The 23,428-nt window shown below is 50.4% G+C and overlaps 1 protein-coding gene across 1 annotated transcript in view; it reads right to left on the bottom strand.

Moving 5' to 3' along the window:
• EFR3B (EFR3 homolog B) overlaps positions 1-8,189 on the bottom strand; it is a 68,529-nt gene extending 60,340 nt beyond the window's left edge. The window contains exon 1 of the mRNA XM_040992926.1: positions 7,944-8,189. Coding sequence (XP_040848860.1) covers positions 7,944-7,950 — 7 coding nt within the window. The 5' untranslated portion in view covers positions 7,951-8,189. The remainder of the gene's footprint in view (positions 1-7,943) is intronic.
• Between the last annotated feature and the right edge of the window lie 15,239 nt (positions 8,190-23,428).

The following is a 23,428-nucleotide window of genomic DNA, read 5'->3' as shown; positions in this document are numbered from 1 at the left end:
GCCCCACCTAGCCTCCCACCCATCCCAGGTCCCTGATGTGGGGCATGCTCCGAGGGTCCTGCTCAAGTGGTTTTGATAATTCAATAGTTTTGAATTGCTGCCAGTCTTGCCATTCAAAGCATGATGAGGTCGCTGCAGAATCCACTGGTTGACACAGTGTCTCCATTTGCCCAGATTTCCACTGCCAACATATGGCTGGGGTAGTTGATTCATTTGTTCTGCCCTCTGTCCTCCGTTTGGTGCCAGGTGTCCTCTGCAGGTTCCGATGGACCGCCATATCCTCCACTTGCACCTGGATGTGCTGTGCAGTGGTCCGTCGGAGTCTCTGAGGAGGATCAGCTTTGACACCTGTACTCCATGGTCAGACCATGGAAACTACACTTCTCTCCATGGTTGGGGTTCTGAGTCTGGCAGTTTGGGGAGATCCCCAAAGAAACTTCATCTGAGATGATCCCAGACCAGATTCTTGTGTGTATTTGCAAGTACAGGGCCTGGCACAGTCTGTCGCCCCTATCAGCTGGTAGTTGCAATTGCTGGGTCAGTTCTGTTTCCAGCCCTGTCTTCCACACGAACTGATGAGTGTTGTAGTCCAGCCTGATCCTGCCCACCACACACTCGGGCCTCACGCAAACCAGTGGGAGCTGCAGTCTAGTTGGAGTGACCCACAATAACTCCCACCAGACCTGCCCCCTGCCCTGGTTCCCATGCTTGCCACTATGTGCAGCAGACTTGCTCAGTCTGTCCCACATTCCATTCAGCTCTCCTACATGTCAATGGGCATTGAAGCCTAGCTCAACCCACCCAGGCCCACTATCCCGCCCATGCACATGCTGGTGGGTGCCATTCTGTCCAGCCAGGTCTGCCCCTATCCTAGTTTTTATGCTCTCCAGTGGGAGTGATAACCCAAGAAGGAGGTGTCCACTATTTTCCTACTGGGCCCACTCCTGGATTATGCACTTCCCCGGTGGTTCTGCGGTTTAACTTGAATTAGCCCCCAGTGCCAGCATCTGCCAGCTGATGCTGCAGCAAAGCCCAACTAACCCTCATCCATTCTGATCTATGCTTGCACTAGTAAACAGTCAACCAAGCCTGGTTCTTCCCTGATCAGGCTCACATGAGGCCCACCGACATTGTAGCCCTGCCTGGTCTGGTCTGCCCCCACCCCAACTCACATTCTCCGGTGGGAGTGCCCCACAGCTTTGCACAAACATCTTCAACTGTCACTTCAATGGTCCTTCAAGTGTCTTCATCGTTAGACTCCCACCTGTGGCTGCAGTGACTGTCTCCTCTCCTTGCCCTTCTCTCACTTCCATGTCCTTGCCCCATCTGGTATAGCCCTTAGCTTCATTTCCCTAAAACCTCAACTAAGCAAATCAGTCCTTTGTTGGAAATGTTCACTAGATCCTGATGTTTGCCAGGATGAGAGAAAATGCCTCCAGACATCACTTCCGTCTCCACCACATCCTCCATCTAAACTCCACCCAGGCTCACGCAGCAGCCCCAACTGTCCAAGATGGACAAGTCTTCTCTTTGCCCACTGTTTCTGCTTCATTCATTCTCTTTCACTTCCCCTCTCCCTCAGCATCAACACCTGCTCCTCTTGAAGGCCCTTCCAGTGCCTCCACCCACCCTCATCTCTCTCACTTAAAGACTCTTCTGACTGCTGGTCACAGGAATAACTTCATCCCACTTTGCAAAGTTTTGTGTAACTTTATGGAATGTAACTTCTGTAGCATTTAATCTTTTCAGGTTTACAACGTGTTTGCTTACTTAAATTGTAGTCTTCTTGGCAAAAAAAAGATTTAAAATTGTAAAACTTTGTATGTGTGTACTTCTTTAAATAATTTTTATTTAAGAGAAATTTCCTTTTACTGGTTCACTCCTCAAATGTCCACAACAATTGGGACCAGGAACTCAATTCAGGTGAGTGGTAGGGACCAGTTATCTGAACCATCACCACTCTCCCCTGGGGTCTGTATTAGCAGGAAGCTGCAGTGAAGAGTTAGAATGGGCTCTCAAACTCGGGCTATAAAACATGGGCGTCTTAACCAGGTCTTCACTGCTACACCCACAGCCATTCCTGTGAGGTTTCCATCTCCCCCAGGACACCCTGTGCATCACAAGCAGCTGGAGTTCTACAAACACCTGACAGTGTACATCTATTTCAACACAGAACACGAGGCACATGGCAAGCAAATGAACAACACCTTCAACAAGTAAAGCTCTTACACTCAGGACATGCCAGTGAAAGGCAAAAGTTAAAAACACAGGAACTGTCTCATCCACTAACAAAGAATAGGAGTCAGAAGTCATACAATTTTTCTATTGAATTAAAAAAGATGGGGGGAATTGCAATACTTAGAGCTTTTGAGAGTACAAGGAAGACAGGCAGTAAGAAGTAGAAAACAATTTGACAATCTGTAGCAGTTCTCCGAAAACTTTCAAAGATCAAAGCAAACTTTGAGAATCAGAAACTTCTGCAAGAGCTGTAATACTGGAACTTTCTACACTAAATGGACAAGAAGTGAATTCTTTTTTTTTAAAGATTTATTTTTATTGAAAAGGAAGATTTACAGAAAGGAGAGACAGAGAGAAAACTCTTCCATTTGCTGGTTCACTCCCCAAGTGACCTCAGTGGCCAGAGCTCAGCTGATCTGAAGCCAGCAGCCAGGAGCTTCTTCTAGGTCTTCCACATGGGTGCAGGGTCCCATGGCGCTGGGCTATCTTTGACAGCCTTCCCAGACCACAAGCAGGGAGCTGGATGGGAAGTGGAGCAGCTAGGACATGAACTGGCACTCATATGGGATTCCAGTGGTTGCAAGGCAAGGATTTAGCCACTCAGCCATCGCGCTGGGTCCAAGAAGTGAATTCTAATCCACCACATGGCAGCCTGTGTGGGTAGTTGTGGTGCAGAGGTAAAGTCCCTACTTGGGATGCCTTCATCCCTCAACACAGGACCACTTTTGACACAACTTCCTGCTAATGAGTGTGGTGGATGGCAGGGGTAGAAGAGGGTGGTACATAATGGAATCTACATGAAAGACTCAGACTGAGTTCCTGGCTTCTGGTTTCCAACTGGCCTGGCCCTGCCTTGTGGGCACATGGGGAGTATGTCAAGTTATCACATAGAGACATCCATCCATCCATCCATCCATCTATTTATCTGTCCATCTAATCTATTTCTTCTGTTCCGCCTTTCAAGTAGATGAGAATGATTTTTTAAACAGAAGTCTGGTGTTCTACTGAAGAGAAAGACGGTAACAGTATATTGTATATTTTTTAAAAAAATTCAACAAAAGGATTCTGAATATTGGAAGAGACAGATAAGACTGAACTTCACATCAGGCACACATGTACTGTGACAGTCACCTGTGTCCATTTCCAGAACGTGGTGGACATTAGGGCTGATGGGGTGGTGAGCAGGCAGCTCGTGCTAGCTTGCTTGGGAGGGGAGAGAGAGGCGAGTTGAGAGCCTTGGTGACTAGCAAGGTCAAGGTCAAGTGGGTGGAGAGGTGGTGCCAAAGGCAAGTGCAGGAGAAGAGAGATGGGCAAAAAGCCACAAGGACCTGGAGGGGACAGGCTCCCAGGCTGTGGGCTGTGAGGACAGCACCTCTTCTGATGGCCCGTCTATCTCTACCCACCCAGCTTGCAGACTCCCAGCAGGGCACAGGGATACACCAGCACTTTTGGCATTCATGTGGCATCCCATAAATACATATCATGATTATGTGTCAATCGTAAAACATTAAAACATAGTTAAGAAAAGGACTGCCAGGGAATTTTTATTAATAGGGGGAAGAGCGGAAGTTATTTTACTGCTTTGTGGGAAAAAAAAAATAGGAGACAAAATCATACAAAATGAATAATTTTAACCTCATAAGCAAGTGCATGGATCGGAAGACAGCAGAATGATATTTGTTTACAGTTTGCAATATTTTAAGATTTTCTTGAAAGACTGATCATCACCAGAAAAAGAAGCCTTTTTTTTTTTCAATTAGATTTTCATTTGTTTGATACCAGGAACAGACCACAGCAATCTTTTTAAGCTTTGATTTCTGCTTCTTTTTAATCAATGTTGTAGTATAGTCACTGTAATGCTGGAATCCCCACATGAGAGTGCTGGCTGCTCCCTTCTAATCCAGCTTCCTGCTAATATGACGGAGAAAGCAACAAAAGATGGCCCAGGTACCTGGACGTCTGCCACTCACGTGGAGACCCGGGTGGAGTTCAGGCTCCTAGTTTCAGCCTGGTCTTGCCCTGGCCACTGAGGCCACTTGGGGAATGAACCAGTGGATTGAAGATCTCTCTCTGTCTCCTCTGTCACTCTGCTTTTCAAATAAATAACAAATTTATAAAAATTAAAGCTGAAAGAGAAACATGGAAGAGAGGCAAGCAGCAAAGCGACAGCTCTCCCTCCTACTGGTCACTAAAGTGAGGTGAGGAGGCGGCTGCAAAGGCCCAGGGCCACGGTGATCTGAGCAACAGGGGTAGAGGTAGGGGGACTCAGACCCCAGCCATGGGTCCTCTCATACCTGGAAAGGGCCAGGGGATGCACATGCAAGTCATAGCAGGGATTCTACGTAAGGTACAGGGGCAGGTTCAATAGCGAGGACTCTGGGTTCTGTTGCTGCTTTTTCTTTAGCAGATTTTCCAAATAGTGGTATTAACTTGTTATTTTTATTTATGTTCAAGAAGAAAAAAACCTCTGAATCACTGTGCTGTGCGCAGTAAGAGTGAGAAAACAGGCTCTCCATTTCTCTCCCTGTCCCTTCCTGCAGAGAGAACGGCAGCTGGGGCTGATGGGAGGGAACAAGCCACCCAGCACCCACAGGCACAAGACAGGCCTAGCACAGGGCTGTAGCGGCCTTAGATTGGGCGGGGAGATTAAAGCACATGTGCACACACGTGTGTGGCATGGACAACACGTGTGTGACGGACAGAAGTATCTATGGAGATTTTGGTGAAGCTGAGACCCTAAGCAAAATCCCCCATATGGAGTGGGACACCATGCCCTGCCTGGACTCGGGGCTATGTGGAGCGTGAGGCAACCTTTAGATGTGGGGATAAGCAGGGTTGAAGAGAGGAGCTCTGGATTCCGTGGGGTTGGGAGCACAGACATGCAGGAGAAACCACTTACACTCACTCCTCAAGCAGCCACCCCACTTCTGGGGGAAGCACCTCTGGGCTCACTTGGGCTCAGCACTGTGGGTAAGGAGCCCACCTATAAGGCAGGGCCTCCATGGCACTCACCCGCATCAGAGAAACGGGGACTCCTTCATTACGCAACCCAGCAGAAATAAAAGTGATGGAGATCCCACTGCAGATACTTCGCCCACGATCCCCCCACACCCAAGTGCTTCGTCAGTCTACGCTCATCTGTGACAGTCACCTGTGTCCATTTCCAGAACGTGGTGGACATTAGGGGTGATGGGGTGGTGAGCAGGCAGCTCCTGCTAGCTTGCTTGGGAGGGGGGAGAGAGGCGAGTTGAGAGCCTTGGTGACTAGCAAGGTCAAGGTCAAGCTGGGTGGAGAGGTGGTGCCAAAAGGCAAGTGCAGGAGAAGAGAGATGGGCAAAAAGCCACAAGGACCTGGAGGGGACAGGCTCCCAGGCTGTGGGCTGTGAGGACAGCACCTCTTCTGATGGCCCGTCTATCTCTACCCACCCAGCTTGCAGACTCCCAGCAGGGCACAGGGATACACCAGCACTTTAGCATTCACAGGGCTCATGGATCTGAATGTGCTGACCCTGGGGCTAGGGTTCTCCCTAGCACAGGCAGCTCTGTGTCCTTTGGCTGCCGCAAGAGGCCCTTAGTTTTCCACAGGCAAGAGAAGGGAGAGGGAGGAGGCTGACAGCCCAGCATGACAGAGTTGGGGCAGGTAGAAGAGAGGGAAAGGAAGCCATGCACAGCTGGGGAGAGCATCAGGAGCTCATCTCCGCGGCTGACTTTACCTGCAGCTGGCAGGAACTTCTGGCTCCACCAGGGACCTCACTGCCCTGGGAGGCAGACATCTTCTAATGCGCATTCCCCTGGGGTCAGGGGTCAGGGGTCAGGGGTGGTGGTGGGGGGTGCAGCACCATGCAGGAGATCCTGGCTCTGTGCCGCCCTGCTCCAGCATACCCTGCTGCCACCTGTGCCCTCCAACCTCCCTACTGGCATTTGCTCACCCCCTGCTCACTGATGCTGAGGATCACACAGGCTTTTCTGTTTCACGCAACCAAGGAACACGCCAGAATCCCAGCAGCCCAGCCGTCTCCTGGGAGAGTGGCTGTCTCTGCCACCTTCTCAGACCAGGCTTTGCACACACGCAATGACCTCAGCGACAACCCCGCCCCCCTCCAGTCCTGGTTTGGCCTTCCTTTGTGTGGGCAGTTGCCCAGGGGATTCCTTGGTTAAAATCTCCATGACTCATTTGGGGTGAGTACCCTCTCTGTGTGCCTCTGAATGAGACATGAGAACTGACTAAATATCCGGGCACAGACCCGAGATCTTCCGACCTGCGGCTTGGCCCTGCCCAGCTCTCCTTGCACTGGCTTAACACCACAGACCCCCAGCTTCCAGCACCCCCACTCACAGGGTGAGCAGCCACATTAGTCTGGGCTAAGTCCAAAGGGTGGCTAAGTCCAGGCGGGAATCAGGCTTTCCGGTCTGATCCCCCTATGCCAGGCCTGTCCCAACTCCAACCCCACTGCAGGTTCCCCTGCAGTCACATGCTTTAACCTAGGGATTTGCAGCTTCAGGAGGCTGCTTCCTTGGCAGAAAAAAAAGGGGGTTGGGGGGAGAGAGGGAATCACAGCATTTTACAAATAAGAAAGCCTCTGATCTCCCAGCTTGTCAGGCACCTGTGACTGTCATGTCCCTGGTACCCCACCCCAGGTCCACTCAAAAGAAATGACCTTTTGCTAAAGGTCCATGGTTTAGAACCACAGGTGCTTAACCAACCGGGCAGGGGCTGAGTCCAGCTCCCTGGGAATTCAGAGCTGCGGGGTGCGAGGAGGTGCGTACAGCCACTGCTCAGCCCTCCCACCTGGCTCGCAGCTTCCTCTGCCTCCAGCAAAGTTTGTGACTCACGGTGTGTGCAGAGGGGAAGCTGCGGGTTAAATTGGGAACGAGCCCTGCTGGGGCACCTCTGGTGCAGCCTGAGCCCTATCTGGCGTTCGGGGCGGGAGGTGTGTGCAGCTTCAAGGATGAAGGACTCGTCGTGTCCACGAGCATCTCACACTCACAGCCCTGGAACGTCTCCAGAGCTGGGACCACCCTCCTCAAAACCCTCACCGCCTGCCAAAACCGGACACTGGTAACCCAAGACCGAGCCTAGCACCGTTAGGGTCTGCGAACTGTTGCACCTGGGCGGGGGCCGCGGCTGTGCTGCACCCTTCCCTGATGCGCATGTGGAAGTTGGGATCTCTGGTCCCCTCACCTAGTGTACGCCCGGGGCCCAGTCCATCTAAAGGCGATGAAAGAAGCCCCCGCCTCCCCGCCCCAGCAGCGCTAGCAGCAGTCTCCCCATCCGCAGGCCCGCGGCGAGTGTCTGCCTTCAGCCGCCGACCGGTTTCCGCAGTAAAAGTCCCCGGTACAAAGGCGCAAAAACGCTTTTGTCCATCCTGCGTGCGCTGTCACTCGGCCGCCTGCACCAACCAGTCCCGGCTTCAGGGACCCCCGCCTGGCCCAGAGCGCGGCCACTGCGACCACCTGGGCCCCTACCCACCGCGGCGGCGCCCGCCGGGCCTGAAGCGGCTCCAAGGAGCCGAGCTCCCCAGCCCCGGGGCATCTTTGTCCTCTCCGCACCGGCGCGCGCGCACCGAGCGCACGTAACCGCCCTGCCGGGCGCCGCCTGAGAGCCACCCTCGACCCTCGTCGGGGCCACGCAAGGGAAACGGGGCTTGGGCGCTGGAAGTTTGCGGAGCCGCCCCCGGGCCCGGTCGGCACGGAAACCCTCCTTACCGTACATCTCGGCGGGGAGCGCGCCTCCGGGGAGACCGGAGTCGCCGCGTCGCTCGCAGCCAGCCCCCGGCGGCGCTGCCCTTCACTCACCGCGGAGCCGGGGCTGGCGGCGGCCGCAGAAGCCGGGCGGACGGGCGGGAGCGGCGCGGGGGCCGGCCGGGGCGGGACGCAGCCGGGAGCAGTCAGCCCATTCAGCGCCCAGGCCGCCGCGCCGCCCCCCGTCCTCCCCGGCTCGGCTTTCTGGGCGAGGCTGCGCGCAGGGGCGGGGGCTGCGCCGATGCCACGCCCCCTGCCCGCGGCTCGGCCACTGCGCGGCCGCCCCGGGCCCCGGCCCCGCCCCTGCCGGCCCCCTCCCCTCAGGATACCGCCCGCCCCCGGCCAGGTGCACCTCCTGCCAGTCTCCGCGGGCTGCGGCGTCACCTGGGCAATCACCCACCTTGGCTCCAGGCTCAAATCTGAGGCCGCGGGGACCTCCCGGGTCCGGCAGGCTCCAGGGTCGGCGGGGGGCGCTGGGATCTGTGGCTGTCCTCCCCTCCCCCAGGTCCCCACCCTTTCCCGGCTCCCTCAGCCTTAGCCCCCTTACGTGAAGAAGCCCTTCCGGGTACCCTAGCCAGGTGCTTGCCGCCGAAGTGCGTGCTTCCTGAAGCAGGTACGCAGGAAACGCGCCGCACTCCCAGCCCAGGTGCCGCAGGAGGACTGCTTGATTTTTCCTCTGCCAGATTTAAGGGTGTAATTTGCAGCTTCGCCGCCAGGTTGCCCGCCGCGGCGCCCAGGGCTGTCTTTAATTCCTGCTCTGCATCTGCGGTGACCCTGGGAGACGCCGGTGGCCGCGCCGAGGCCCCAGGCCACCTCGAAGGGCTCTCCTAGCCTGGCTCCAGCCAGCTCTGCGTCTGTATCTTCCTTAATTTCTCCTCTTGCCCCAGTGAGAATCCCACCGCCCCCTCCCGTTAGTGGAAATCCTGCTAGTAGAAGTTGGAGCGGGTGAACTGGCCTTCGTTTTGCATCATTTAACCTCCAGAGGCTAATGAGTGTACTGTTTCTTTTTTTTTATACATATTTATTTTATTATTGATGATTATATAATAGAGAAGGATGTATGCCCATGTGAACCGCTAATTACGGTGGGAAGGGCTGAGCAATGGGAGAAAGTGACTGAGACCATTGCTTCCAGTTTTTTCTTCCTGTATCTGGGGGTTGGGGGAGAGAAGGGGAGAGGGCTGCAGCCTAACCGTGTCAGGACCTGGGGATGGGGGTCAGCCACCGATGCCATCTCAGGGCCCCCCAATGTGGAGCATGTTCTGAGGACACTGCTTAAGTGGTTTCGATACTTCTGAGATGCTGTTGATTTCATTGCTCCAGGGTTGAAGAAATCCTTCCAAGGTCCGTTGGCTGACATAGTCCACCTTAGTGTCCCCACTCACCCGGACACCTGCTGTCACAGCTTGATGGGGAGAGCTGTCCATTTTGTTCTGCCCTCCATGGTGAGTGTACTGTTTCTTTTGCTGTATTGAGCTGCATGTTCACATTGCTCCGAACCTCTACACTCTTGAGAAATTTGAATAAAGCTTACTTTTTTAAAAGTGCATAGGAGTCACTAATTTAGGGCAGAGCGAGAGAAGGCATCCAGCCTGCCCGGTTTGACGCAGTGGCTGCTGTACCCACACCCCTGGTGCCTACTTTTCTCCACTTGCCCCTCTCCCCCATGCTCTCTAACTGTTCTCAGGTTTGTTCTTGTCCCTTACCCTCTTTCCCTACCAGCAGTATTCCAGCCCCACACTTCCTATGGGAAACTCTGGGGTGGCTCTGGAAATCACGTTTAGTCTCTCCCTTGGACAACCTTGTTTGTTCTCCAGCAGTGAGGGAGTGGTGGCCGGTGGGGGACATATAGATTGGATGAGAACTGGATATGAACAAGGGCAAGAGGCAGAATCTGGGTCCGACTGGATTCTCTCATCCCACAATCCTAATCAACATAAGCTGTGGCTGTAAAACAGGCTGGTACCCACAGCAGGCAGGGAAGCACTTGCTCCTTTTCAAGGACCACACTGTCCATCAGGGAGCTGGGGCTGGACGCTGATAATAAGGCTACATTCTGAGCAAGAACTTAAATGCCACATCTGCACAACAGGCACAGACCTCCATAAGAGGGCTTCAAGAAAAAAGTGTATATGTGGAATTAAAAATACATTTATTTTGGTGCAAAAAAAGTTTTGAAACCCACCATGACTTCTTCATAATATGCACACTCATGAGCTTGTAATGGTACTTTCATATTTAGATGGTTGGAAGGATTGTCTTGTTCTAATATTTGTTGATTTTTCTGTAGTATGTGCTGGATATTGTGGAATATACGGTTGGAGAGGGGAGCACACAAAAGCCATCCTAAAATCTGATAATGACTCCAGAGGCACGCATAAGGAGCAGGCGAGGGGTTCACAGAAAAAAGACACATGGGGGACAAACACCAGAGAATGGGCAGATCATGGCTGCCCCTAGGGGGGAACCTTGTAACGGTCAGGGATGTTTGCAGGTGGACAGCATGCGGTACCACGTGGCTGGCATACAGTGCAGGTGCAACAGTGCCTGACGAGGCTAGAATGGTAGAGTAGGGCCGTTGGCAGGGCCTTGGGTGCCCAGTCTAGGGGCTTTCATGTCAGCTCCAGGGTGGCCAGATTTCACAAATAAAAATGTGAGGTGCCCAATGAGATTTGAATTTTAGGTGGATACAAATCATTTGCATTCTCTATATGGTTACTAAAAACTCTGCTGCTGTGTCCTGAAGCCCAGGCTCAGTCGTGTTGCACCTGGCAACTTTAGATAGCATCACCCTCTTGGGGGCTGCTGTTGGAGCCCCATGACTAAACCAGGCCTGGAATCGGCTCCTGCTTCCCCCAGACTCTCAATCGGTACTCCCCACTAGCATGTGGTTTCTCAGGGGACAGCAATGGGTTATCTGGCCAGCCTGCACCCCTTAGATTATGTAAGGAAAAGTGAAACCAAACAGATTTGCAAGACTTGGCCAGGATGAGAAGTCAACGAGAGAACAGCAAAAGGCAGGCAAGACCAGACTAAGGACAGCCAGGGGAGCTGCTGAAGCTGGTGCTGGTGCTGGTGCTGGCAAAAGGTACTTGGGGGTTGGATAGAGCAGGTGCGAAGCATTTGTGATGCCTCTGCTTGTGTTGATGGTGTGAAGTTTTCAGAAAGAATTAGTTTGCTATAAAAGACACACACACACACACACACACACACACACACACACACACACACACACACACACAGGAAATGGTGCTGTAGAAGCCTACAGTGGTGTTACTCATGTTGGAGAAACTTGGTGGGGACACAGGCTCTGGTTGTGGAGCAGCGGAGCAGGGCCCAGGAGCTCCCTCCCCAGTACGAACAACGTGCCCATGCAGAGACTCCAGGCATGCCTCAGTTCTTGGGGTGAACTTGGGGAAGGGTGGCATGTTAGAGACGGAATTCCTGTCTTGAGCAGGTTCTGGCTGTAACAATCCCAACTGTGGCAATGGCCGTGGGATGGATTCCCATGTGCTCTCCCCAAGGGCACCAGCACATGTGCCAGGCACGGCACAGGTCATCCCCCTGTAAGATGCATAGCCACCCAGAGGGCTAAGCCAGACACTGTCACAACTATTTCCTAGCTGGAAAGCTGAAGCCTGAGAGGTTCTACAACCATCAGCAGGACTGCAAGGTCAGAGCACAGCCCTGGACCCCTTCCCTTCCCACCGCACCGAGCTGCCCTGGGATTCCGACAACCATGCTTCACAATGAGTCCTGCCTCCCTCAGTCTGCCTCCTCGGGTGTCACCTCCCCTGTTAGCTGGGCTTAGAGGTTAGGGGATATGGGCTATGAGGTGGTCTCAGCCAATCCAGATGCCAGACCAGGGCATTTGATTCCTCACCCCAAGGCAGGAAGGCCCTGCATCTCCAATTCACGCCAGCACTGAATTACCCTACGTTTCAGAGAAACAGAGGGCAAGCCATGGCAGACACCATACCGCCTTGATAGAAATGGTGCAGGGGAGGGAGGAATCTGCATTCAGATTTGGGGCATCAGTTACACAGTATAGACGCCCATGCTCTGGCCAAGTACTGCCAGCCTTACACAGTCTGGCACTAAGCTGTGTCTGCACAAAATATGCACCTGACTGTAGCTGCTCTTGCTCTGGGCACCAGCCCCCAATGCCCAACAGCTTTAACTGTGTTTTCTGGAGGCAGGGACGGGGTGACAACCCTGGGAAATAGAACTTTGGGCAGAAAGCAAACCTCAGGGGACATAGAGAAGGGCTGAGGAAGTCCCAAAGGGAGAGAATCAGCCCTCAAGAATGGTTGTGTAGCTGTTAGCTGTAAAGCTAGAAATAGACCTTGGTATCCCCGGCTTGGGGTTATGTGACTTGAACCCCAGCACTCCTCCCTCAAAGCAGGCTAGCCACTTTTGTCCTCTTTCCAGGATGCCATGGGCGGAGAATAGCCAATCAGAACAAAGCCCCAGTGAAGGGATGAAGCAAAACGAATAGCTCAGGACAGGGCAGCAGTAGGTGCTCTTGTCAGTGAGGGTGACAATTTGAGCTGCAGGAGGGATACGGGGCATGAAGAGCTGTGGGAGCATTTAGGGGTGGAAGAGGCTGCCACTGACCAGATGTGCCCAGTGGGTGTGGCTGCAGTGTTTGGGCCCAAGCCTATCTCCCTAGCCATGGCTCCCTCTGCAATCGCATGTGAGCCAAGTCATGTTCCTGGGCTGCTACTCTGCCAGTCCCTGGAAGCTCCTTTCCCATTGGGAGCTTAACTCCAAGTCCATTCTTTTTTGGTCAAGAGCACAGCCATTGCCTTGCCCATGGCCCCACTCTCCTGTCTCAACTGTGGAAGTCCTATCTTTCCAAGTTTGTCTTGCTACTAACTGTTTCTAACCCTTGCCCCTCATCTCTGGACAATTGCATGCAGTAGTCCTGTGCCCAACCCATACTCAGGAGGCCCTGAAGGTCTGTGTGTCATTGTCTTATGGATGGCATATCTCAGAAAAGAAAGGGAGAATGAGGAATAATTGGCCAGCCAGACAGGTGGTCTCAAGGGGTCAGGTCTGGCTTTCCAGTCCTTCACTAAGCAAAGCTACATCTCCTTCCAGCCAGCTGCGTGGCTTATCCTGAGGCTGACCACCCTTATCAAAGAGTAATTCTAACAAAATTGAAGCATGGGGAGAAAAAACACAGGCTACTCAGGCAAACACTGAGAGAAAGTGTATGTGAGAGTTACCTGACAGTTGGGGCTAGCAGGGATGCCCCTGGGTCATCATGGGGATCTGAAATCAACTCCCCATGTTGCTCCCTTAGCCCATTGGAGCCAAACCCAGCTTTTCACACCTTTCTGCTTACAGTCCTGTGCTAGATTTGGATCATGTAATTGTTCCTAATTCCTGCTCACAGATACCACCTTCTACATTACTGGCAGGCCAGGGACCAACACCCTGGTTATGCCCACTGTGGATGCTGCCTGGCCAAGGATCTCCTCTCTCATACATAGCCCGAGTGCTCAGCTTCTAACTGCCACTGTTCTGCCTCGAGATAACAGCTCACTGTGACCCCATGGCATGGACTGGGGAACAAGTGGCTCAGCAGCTCTGGGTGAAAGTAGCAGAGAAACCCAGGCATCCAAATCTCGCCTTGCACGTAACGAGCGAAGCCGAGCAGAAGCTGCACAGGCATTAGCTTCTGGTGTTCGCAGGTTGGAGCTCATTCAAACTCTTAAGTTACAGCACGTGCATGTGTGAAGCATCTGCTGTATATACAAGAGACCCTGTTAGACATGGCACAGAGAAAACACTCCCACCACCCAGAAGTCTCACAATCTAGCCGAGAAGGTGAGTCAAGATGAAACATGATGTGCCTGAAGATGGATGGAGGTGGGCCCTAGAGAAACCAAGAAATAGCATCTAACTGGGTAGATGGAAGGGAGCTGGGGTGACTCAGGAAAGGAATCAGATGGTTGGGGGTGGGAAGGGAAGAACATGATAGGAGCAAAGTCACAGATACTTACGAAGAAGCACAAATGGCTCATCTGATCAACACATACACTCACCACATCAGAGACACAGCAAAGAAAGTCAAGATGGGGGGCCCAGCCCCGCCACCTAGCAGCTAAAGTCCTCGCCTTGAATGCGCCAGGATCCCATATGGGCACGGTTCTAATCCCAGCAGGTCTTCCCATCCAGCTCCCTGCTTGTGACCTGGGAAAGCAGTTGAGGACGGCCCAGAGCCTTGAGATCCTGCACCCACATGTGTAACCTGGAAGTAAAGTTCTTGGTTCCTGGCTTCGGATGGGCACAGCGTCGGCTGCTGCAGTCACTTGGGGTAGTGAATCATTGGACAGAAGATCTTCCTCTCTGTCTCTCCTCCTCTCTGTGTATCTGACTTTGTAATAAAAATACATCTTTAGGGGGGAAAAAAAAGGCAAGATGGGGCCCAGCTACTGAAGACCTTAAGTGCTGGATGGAGAGTCTGCTTTTTCTTTGATGGCAAAAATTCTTCTGGCAGTTATAAGCCAGATGGGAGTCCCAGCTGAGTGGACTGGTGCAAGCAGGTGAGGGCTGCATATAAAGCCTGAAGGTCATCAACAATGACCAGACACTGCTCCTCCCTTTGAGCCTCCACCCCTGCCACTCCAACTCATGGCTGCCTCTTTCAGAAAGTAGCTCCTGGCCCAGGAGTGTTGAAGGTGTCCATCGGGGCTATGCAGAATGGTCTCCCTTCCTCACATCCACCAGGAAGGAATGGGAAAGGACAAGAGATATGCCATATACACCTTCTGCCACAGGGGCAGCCATGGCTTTGGAGGACTCTGTTGGGTCCTGGGGGTACGCTGGCCTGGTTCTGGCTGTCAGCTTCACAAAGCAGGGGCCCTGGTCAGATGTCAAGCAGAGCTCCTCTACAGCCAGTCCTCTACACCCATCTCCCAGGAACCCATATGTAGCAGGAAGCAACTGGACTAAGCACAAGGTCAGCCAAGAGAAATGAGAAACCAAAGGATTTTTCAAGTTTAGGAGCATGGTGGGACAAGAGAAGGGACTCGGTATTCGCCAAGTTCTTACTAGGTGTTAGACACTGCACTTTGCCCAGCAGCCAGTGCCTGGCATACAGCAGACATTCCACACACATTTACTGAATGAAGTATTTTCCTTTAAGTCTCTCGACAGCCCCGTGGCTTCGCTGCGATGAGGAGGTTCATTTTTTAAGCGAATATCCCAGAATCCCACAGCAAGTGGTAGGAGCAGGATTACAGTGTTGGTCTGATCTTCCTCCAAGCTCTGTTTTCTTCCTTTTGTTTCTCACCAGATTGTAAGTAGTTAGCAGCAAGTTCACCAGACGGCCACAGATGAGGCAGCAGATGAGAAAGGCAGTTGCCACTCTTCTAAGGAGCTAGCTGAGAACCGAAGGGGATGTTTTACTAAGGGCTTCCCCTTCAGCTGGCATTAGCACCCCTGGGGGCTGGCCAAAGGGCAGGTTCTTGGCTCCACCCCAGACCCAAGCAGGGTGAAGGCTGATCCCTACAGTGTGAGACCCTGGTGAACATGGCTGGGAGAAGGTGAGAGCCAGCAGAGGAAGAGACCTAGCCTTTAGAGCAAGGAGGAAGCTGTCCCAGGAGAGCTGAGCGGTTGTGGAGGGGGCCCTGCACAGAAGAAATGGGGCTGGGTCTACCTTAGTAGCCTCGGAGAGGGTGGATGGTTCTGTAATGAAAGGATGAAAATTAAGTGAGTGCCATAACTGAACACAATGGTGGCTGGATGTGTGATTAACAGCAAAGTTGTCACTGCTTCAACTGGCATGTACTAGCTGAGAGCAGCCACTGGAAGAAGGAACTATGTTTTGTGATGGGAGCCTCGAGGATCAGGGAATTGCAGTGATAAAGGCGTGTGGGTGCTGTCACACTCTCAGAGAACAGCAGCAGCCCATCAGAGCGCTACCTCCTCCACTGAATTGTCCTCCTGCTCTAAGAAGGTACGTTTGAAAATAAAGCAGGGGATCAGATGGAAGCCTGTGAAAGGAGTGATGGGGAAGTGTGGCTTTGAGAGTGGAACTGAAACAAGCTACTCTGCAGAATGTGGGCATCCCTGGCCAGCAGGCAACAGGTACTCTGTCCCTTTGGAGAAGATGGAGGTATTAGACTCCCATAGCCTAATATCATTAGATAAATCTGCCGATTCCTTTTGTTCTTTTTTCTGGCTCACCACAATCTTTTGATTATATTTTGTAGTCAGCTAATCAGTCAATCTGAACATTCCAGTCCTTTATGTAATTATTGCTCTAATTGTGCTTAGACATTCTGAAAACATTCATGCTTAAAAAGATACCTCCAAGACTCCTGTCACCCGTGTCCATTGCTGACTGCCCTTGAAGATGGCCTGCCTTTCAACCATTGCTCTCTGCTTACTCTACTTCCTCTTTATCTCTAATAAATCAATACTTCACAAATGAGCCTGGATGATATGTGTGTGCGGGATTCAACTCAAAGCAGATCCTACGAGGATTTCACTACTTGTCTTTGAACCATTTCATTTCTCCTAAAGACAAAAGAAACAAAAGGAATGCAATTTTTGAAAGAATTTCTAGAAACTTATTGTCACTGTGGAAATTCTAGAAACATTTAGAAGCATGCTATTAGCTTAGAATTTGTAACAACCAGAAAAGAGCATATTAGACCAAGTAGATGAATAACCCAAACTTCAGGAAAGCACAAATCAAAAAAAAAAAATCTAAATCTGAAAATGTAGCTATGGTTACAGTCAGGGACTCCAAAGAACACCAACGCACAAGAGGGCCAGTGAGTCTCAGCTGTGACATGGTGGCCAGGAGGAAGGTGCTGCATGCATGAATGGGCATCATTCTTTCAGCACTGGGGACAAATGGTTTTACATAAGCTAGGCTTCCATATTACAACAGAAATCAGCACCGGCTAAGAGCTGCAGAAAAAGAAACTCATTGTAAGAATACTGGGTGACAGGAAGGATCAACAAAAAGAATCTGAAAGCAGACACAATCCAAAGGAGTCTACACAGCCAAATGCAGCCCTGGAAACGTGTCCCAGGTCACTGGCTTGGGGGTGGCCATGGATGCAGCCGCCATTCAATGGCCAGATCTAGCCAGCATGCTGGACCAACACTCATGGATGCGTGTGCCTACTGCTTCATTTGTAGACCCTTGATTCAGATGCTGTCACTGCAAATCTTTCTTTGCCACTGCAAAAACTTTCTCTGCCTGGAATCTCTCCCTCAAAATTCAAGTTCCTCAGCTGCGGTGCCGGATTGGCTGAGCTAGGTCACATGTCACACTGCTGCAAGGAAAAGAGATGCGTTATAGCAACAGGAGACATTCTTCCAAAATAGGAAGTCTTGGCTCTCAGGCAGCCAGAATACATAGGTATATTTATTGCAGTCCACCAACATCCATTATGCCCACTTCTTTTCCTAAATTTGCTTAATATAATGCAACAATTCCCATGACAATTAAAAATAGGAACAGGGGCTCAGCACGATAGCCTAGTGATTAAATCCTCACCATAAACATCCACTGGGATCCCATATGGACACTGGTTTATATCCCAGCTGTTCCACTTTCCTTCTAGCTCTCTGTGACCTGAGAAAGCAGTCGAGGATGGCCCAATGCCTTGGGACCCTGCACCTGTGTAGGAGACCCTTCAGGGGCTCCTGCCCCCTGACTTCAGATCGATTCAGCTCCGGCAATTGTGGCCACTTGGAGAGTGAACCAGTTAATGGAAAATCTTTCTCTTTGTCTTTCCTTCTCTGTTTATCTGCCTTTCCAATAAAAAGTCTTTAAAAATAGGGACAAATGTTTGATCTGGTGGGTAAACTACTGGTTGGGATGCTCACATTCTCCTAGCAGAGTACCTGGGCTCAAGTCCTACTTGCCTCCTGATTCTAGCTTCCTGCCAATGTGCAGTTCAGGAATCAATAGGTGAAGGTTCAGGTAGCTGAGACTCTGTTACCCACGTGAGAGAATAGGACTGAATTTCTGGCTTCTAGCTTTGCTGCACCCTCCCCTGCCCCCAACCCTGGACAGATGTATGCATGGGGGAGAAAACCAGCAGATTGGAGCTCCATCTGTCTGTTGGTTTGTCTGTCCATCTCCCTCTCTCCCTCCCCTTGGGGAAAAAAATACGTTCATGCCCTCCCCAAGAGAGGAAAATCCTAAGCATGTCAGGTACAAAATTCAACTCCAAGTCTGAGATCTCAAAGGAATAGTCATTATTCCTCACAACTGCATAGTGGTCTTGTGTCCACATTTGATTCATACAAGTTAAATTATAACCTTTAGCCTCTACCCAAGATATACATATGCAATAGTAGAAGTGAAAAAAAGAGGAATTTACTTAAAACAGATAAATAAAGGTGCAGTAGCACTCTGTGTCCCCCATATGTTCAACCAATGTTGGGGAACCACCAGGCTTCTCTTTGTTGTCGCTGTTCCTGAACAATGCAATAGAACAACCAGTTACCCAGCGTTGACGATGCTTTAGGTATGATAAGAAATATAGACATGGGTATACAGAAGGATGTGGACAGATTACATGCCAGTACTACTGCATTTTACATAAGTGACCTGAGCACTCGTCAGGTTTTATTATTCTGCAGGCGTTCTGCAAGCTTCCAGCCATGTGAAAGGGCAAGTGTATGCAGCATTCTAAGGAAGGGAATAGGTAAAAATGACTGAGCAGGCATTCCACTGTAGCTAGGCTAACATACTGCCTACAGCTCACTGATGAGTTGGACTTCGGTTACCGCCTCCTGAAGGCAGAAAGAACAGAGAGGCGTTGTACATTGGTCTGCTCCCCGGGGGATGTGCCTTGGCTGGTGGGGAGCCCCATGAGAGACCACTGAGGATGTATGCCAAGAAGAGGCAGCAAAGCAGTCGGAGCTGGGGTGCTGGAAACACGAGCCGGCTTCCCGCACGCTGTCACCACTGGTGTCTTGGGACTTCTTGGGCCTTTCCTCCAAAGCTCCACTTTCTAGTGTGCTGCAAACACATCCCACTTCATCCGAGGCCTTTTCTGGAATTACTCCCATCTCTGAGGATGTCTGGGTCAACTCTATGCACAAGAGCAGAGAGAAATACTCTATGCACAAACTGAATGTGGGGTGGGGTGGGTGGGGGGAAGGCAGGGGCGGTCCTACACCCCACTGTGAAGTAGATGCTAGGCAAAATGCGTCCTACCTGACTCTCACGGCTTCTCCTCTGACTTATGGGAAGTATCAGTGCTGAGCCTTCTGGAACATTCATAGTGGCTAAGACCCAGTGTCTAATAGCCCATTCCCAGTCTCTCCACCCAGTTATCTTGGTAAATGGCAGCAGATTCCTTTGCAAAGAGTACAGGCCATACCTACTGTGGATACACGGGCTGGAACTGCAAGTTGCTACCCAAAAACCCAGGTCCTCTCTTTGTTCCTGGACACTGGGGTTTAGAGGCTGGGGGGTGGGGTGAGCTGTAACTCTATTGGGATGACCTCAGTCCAGTCCTTCTCCAGCAGACTTGCTGTATTATTTTTAGTTATTTATGTATATATTTATTTGAAGGTTTTTAAAGTGTATTTGCTAGGCACACACACATTTATTTATTATTTAGGTTCTGGGAGTCACGTGATCAAAACACCTTTCGAAGTCCTAAAGCTTCTGATAATCCTGCTGACTTTTCTGCTGAAGACAGAAGCCCCAGCCCCTCCTTGCTGGCGGCCACTTGGCCTCTGCTGACCCAGTACCTGTCCGTTGCCTTTGAAGCAGGGAGGACGTGCAGCCTCGCACTCCCCACTGCCATTTCTAGACTATTTGAATAGTCATTAGAGCGTTCTCAAACATGCTGGTATTTTCTTCACCAGCATTTTCTGAGTAACCATGGGGACCTAAAAAGGCACCCAAGAATGTTCTCCAATATTTCTAATCTTCCAACAGCTCTGAATTCCTTCCTCAACACAATGCCACATTGTAGCTCCAGCCTCATTTGGCATTTTGCCTTGTCTTGTGGACTGAGTTTCAGGCAATCAAGTGAAAACAGTATTTAGAAACACTTCCACTTACAGAAATCAACGTATCAAACCCACATTTCTAGAAAATGTAAGCATGTCAATAAGGTTAGCCTAAGTTTTTTTCCCCAAGATCTGTTCATATGTGATCCTTCTATATTAATGTGAATGAGAAAACCCTGGCATGTCTGTGTGTGTGTGTGTGTGTGTGTGTGTGTGTGTGTGTGTGTGTGTGTGTGTACATGTACACCTTATCCACTGTGTGTGGTAATCAGTGCCTCGCAACTCATTATAACTATTCCCCCAGGCATGTGGGTCCCTGATTCTAGCTACAAATCTAGAGAGAATGAGGAGTGAGGGGAGGACAGCTTGAGGATAATTGGCTTTCTTTTGCAAGGAAGTGAGATGAGGTCCCACAGGTGCAGCTCGGGTGAAGCAATAACAGCCTCATTAGACTCAAAAGCAAGTTCTGTTTTGGCTGGTATGGGAGGCTGACTGAAGTTTGGGGTTGAGTTCCACAATTCCCACCCCAGCTCTTGAGGTACGTTCCTGATGGATGCCCTACCATTCTCATAAGAGACCCACTGAGGCTGAGAATTCAGCTGACTTTGTCATTTGACTACTCAGGGAATCTGGCTTTCCGGTATCTGTGTCCTGTGGCTGTAAGAATTGAGATTCCTTTTAGCACACTGTTTAAAGTGCTTTGTGTTTCTCTGTGTTATGATTGGGTCATTTTAAGATCTGGGTTTGTATTTTATTTAAGCAGACTAGAGCCAAAGGAGAAAGCTACATCATCCTACAGTCCTTGCTCTTTTTTTTTTTTTTAGTTTCCTATGGCTTGCAGGAGCTAATAGCTGATTTTAATGAGCACTGAACCAGAGTAATATCTCCTTTTAGTTTTGTACTTTTGTAGGTCATGGATATATCCCCACTGTCTACTGTCAGAATTTCTACTGTTTTTGGTCCGGAGGAACCGGCTAGCCCATTTCAGCTTGCCGCTCTTATCCATGCTCTCTCAGTTCCATTGCTTGCAACCATCCCCACTTACCAATTTGTTTGTACACATCAAGGTTCTCGGAGCAGATAACACAAATGAGCTCCGACTACCTTGAGCAGAAAAGGACTGAACTGTAATGGCACAGGGTAGTTCACAGCTTCCCTGGGAAACCCAAACAACTAAGATCAAAAGCCAACCAAGTGGGGTCAGATAGCCAGATACAGGATCATGGCGCCAGAACAAGGCCACATCATGCCAGCTGGTACTGCCCCCCTGGCCACTGACTGCTTCTGCTCTTGCTATCACCCATGAAACACACCCACTTGGATCCATCTGTACTTCCCACCCCACTGCGGCTTCAGCCCAAACACTCCCACGCCTGCTGCCTTGCAACACTCCCTCAATATTCCAAGTCCTGTTCAGCAGCCTGGGAGGCACTGAGGCGCCAACAATCACACTAGAGAGGGGACGAGGAGGAAGCCCTGTCCCACTTCGCCCTGGACTGATGCAAGGGAAGGACCTGAGAAAAGCATTTGGATTCTTGGCATCCCCATCCTATCCTCCGGAGGAAATGTCTGCTAGAAGATTTAACAAGGCAAGATTCAGGACACAGGTTGTTCAGTGAGAATTAAAACCTAAAGTAGGTGAGGTAATTGACTGAGATGAATTATTTTAATAAATAAACCTTCAATGTTTAGGCAAATTTCTTTCTAAGATACTGGAAGGACTTGGAAAAGGGGATTACAATGTGGCCATCAATGCAGCTTAAACATTTATAAGAAACAAGAGTTTAAATTAAGTTGACCTTGTAGGAAACGAAATGAACTCTGCTGATGACCAGCTTGGTGTTGAATATTGACAATGAGTGTGGTTGTTTATTGTGAACATTCGGAGCCGCTGTGAACTTACTAAAGCCAAGCCGAGGGAACCGCAGCTGGTTCCACTTTGATTCAACAGACTCATACGCTATCAGGCAATGCAAGAAAATGATAGGACTGTGTCTTTATAGCAACGAAAAGATCTTTATTTGCTTTTTTTTAAAAAAAAGATTTATTTATTTTTATTGCTAATTCAGATGTACAGAGAGAAGAGACAGAGAGGAAGCACTTCCCTCTGCTGATTCACTCCCCAAGTGGCCACAACGGCCAGTGCTGAGCAGTTTTGAAGCCAGGAATCAGAAGCCCCTTCCAGGTCTCCCACACAGGTGCAGGGTTGCAAGGCTTTGGGCCATCTTCAATTGCTTTCCCAGGCCACAAGTAGGGAGCTGGATGGGAAGCAGGGCCTCTGGGATATGAACCAGAGCCCATATGGAATCCCAGTGGAAGTTCATGGCAAGGACTTTAGCCACTAGGCTATTGCACTGGACCCCTTTATTTGCTTTTAATGTGCACATGAAACACAGCAATTATTTTAAAAGGAAGAGAGTTCCAGTGAAAATAACCTAAATGGTCATTTTTGCTTCCTTCTCACTAGAAAAAAAAATTAGAATTCTAATAAATATCTAAACAGGGTAAAAGAGACTGGGAGAGAAGACAACAGGGCCAGCAATGACAGCACATTTTTCAAAGATGGAAAATTAATGGGTGGGTGGCAACTGAGTTGGCAGAACAAAGAAAACTGAAAGCAAGTGACTGCAGAAGGAGATGCCAATGAGAACAAGACAAGTTGTTGTTGCTGTTAAGAATTTGTTGATTTTTATTGGAAAGGTAGATCTACAGAGAGACAGAGAGAAAGATCTTCCATTCACTAGTTCATTCCCCAAGTGGCCACAACAGCTGGAGCTGAGCCAATCAGAAGCCAGCAGCCATGAGCCCCCTTAGGGTCTCCCACACGGGTGCAGGGTCCCAAGGCTGTGGGCCATCCTTCTCTGTTTCCCCAGGCCACAAGCAGGGTGCTGGATGGAAAGTGGAGCTACCAGGACATGACCCAGTGCCCATATGGGATCCCAGCGCTTGCAGGGAGAGGATCAGCCAATCAAGCCATTGTGCCAGGCCCAAGCAAGACAACTGGGATAGCAGACTCCAGACATTCAAAGAATTATGGATATCAGGACTCTTAGAAGCCAGGAGTGGAGTCACCTATCCCTGTCCATTTGAACTTCTGATCCTTGTTTTACTGAAATGCTTCTGAATAGCAGCTGCCTGTCAAAGATCATCAGACCTTTGAGAAAAATAACTAACCTGAAAAATAGGGCAAAATATAGGATAAACAAGACAACAAGACTCCCCAAGTAGTCGCAAGGGAGTTCCAGTGACCAAAGGAGTCTTATTTTGCTTTATATAGTGAAATGTTTTAAATGGCTTTTTTTTTTTTTTAAATTGGAAAGGCAGATATACAGAGAGGAGGAGAGACAGAGGGGAAGATCTTCTGTCCGATGATTCACTCCCCAAGTGACCGCAACAGCAGGTGCTGTGCTGATCTGAAGCCAGGAGCCCAGATCCTCTTCTAG

This window comes from Ochotona curzoniae, unplaced genomic scaffold (genome assembly GCF_017591425.1).
Source record: "Ochotona curzoniae isolate NIBS_2020 unplaced genomic scaffold, NIBS_Ocur_1.0 contig_883, whole genome shotgun sequence".
Classification (NCBI taxonomy): Eukaryota; Metazoa; Chordata; class Mammalia; order Lagomorpha; family Ochotonidae; genus Ochotona; species Ochotona curzoniae.
This window is presented reverse-complemented; position numbering and strand designations above follow the sequence as displayed.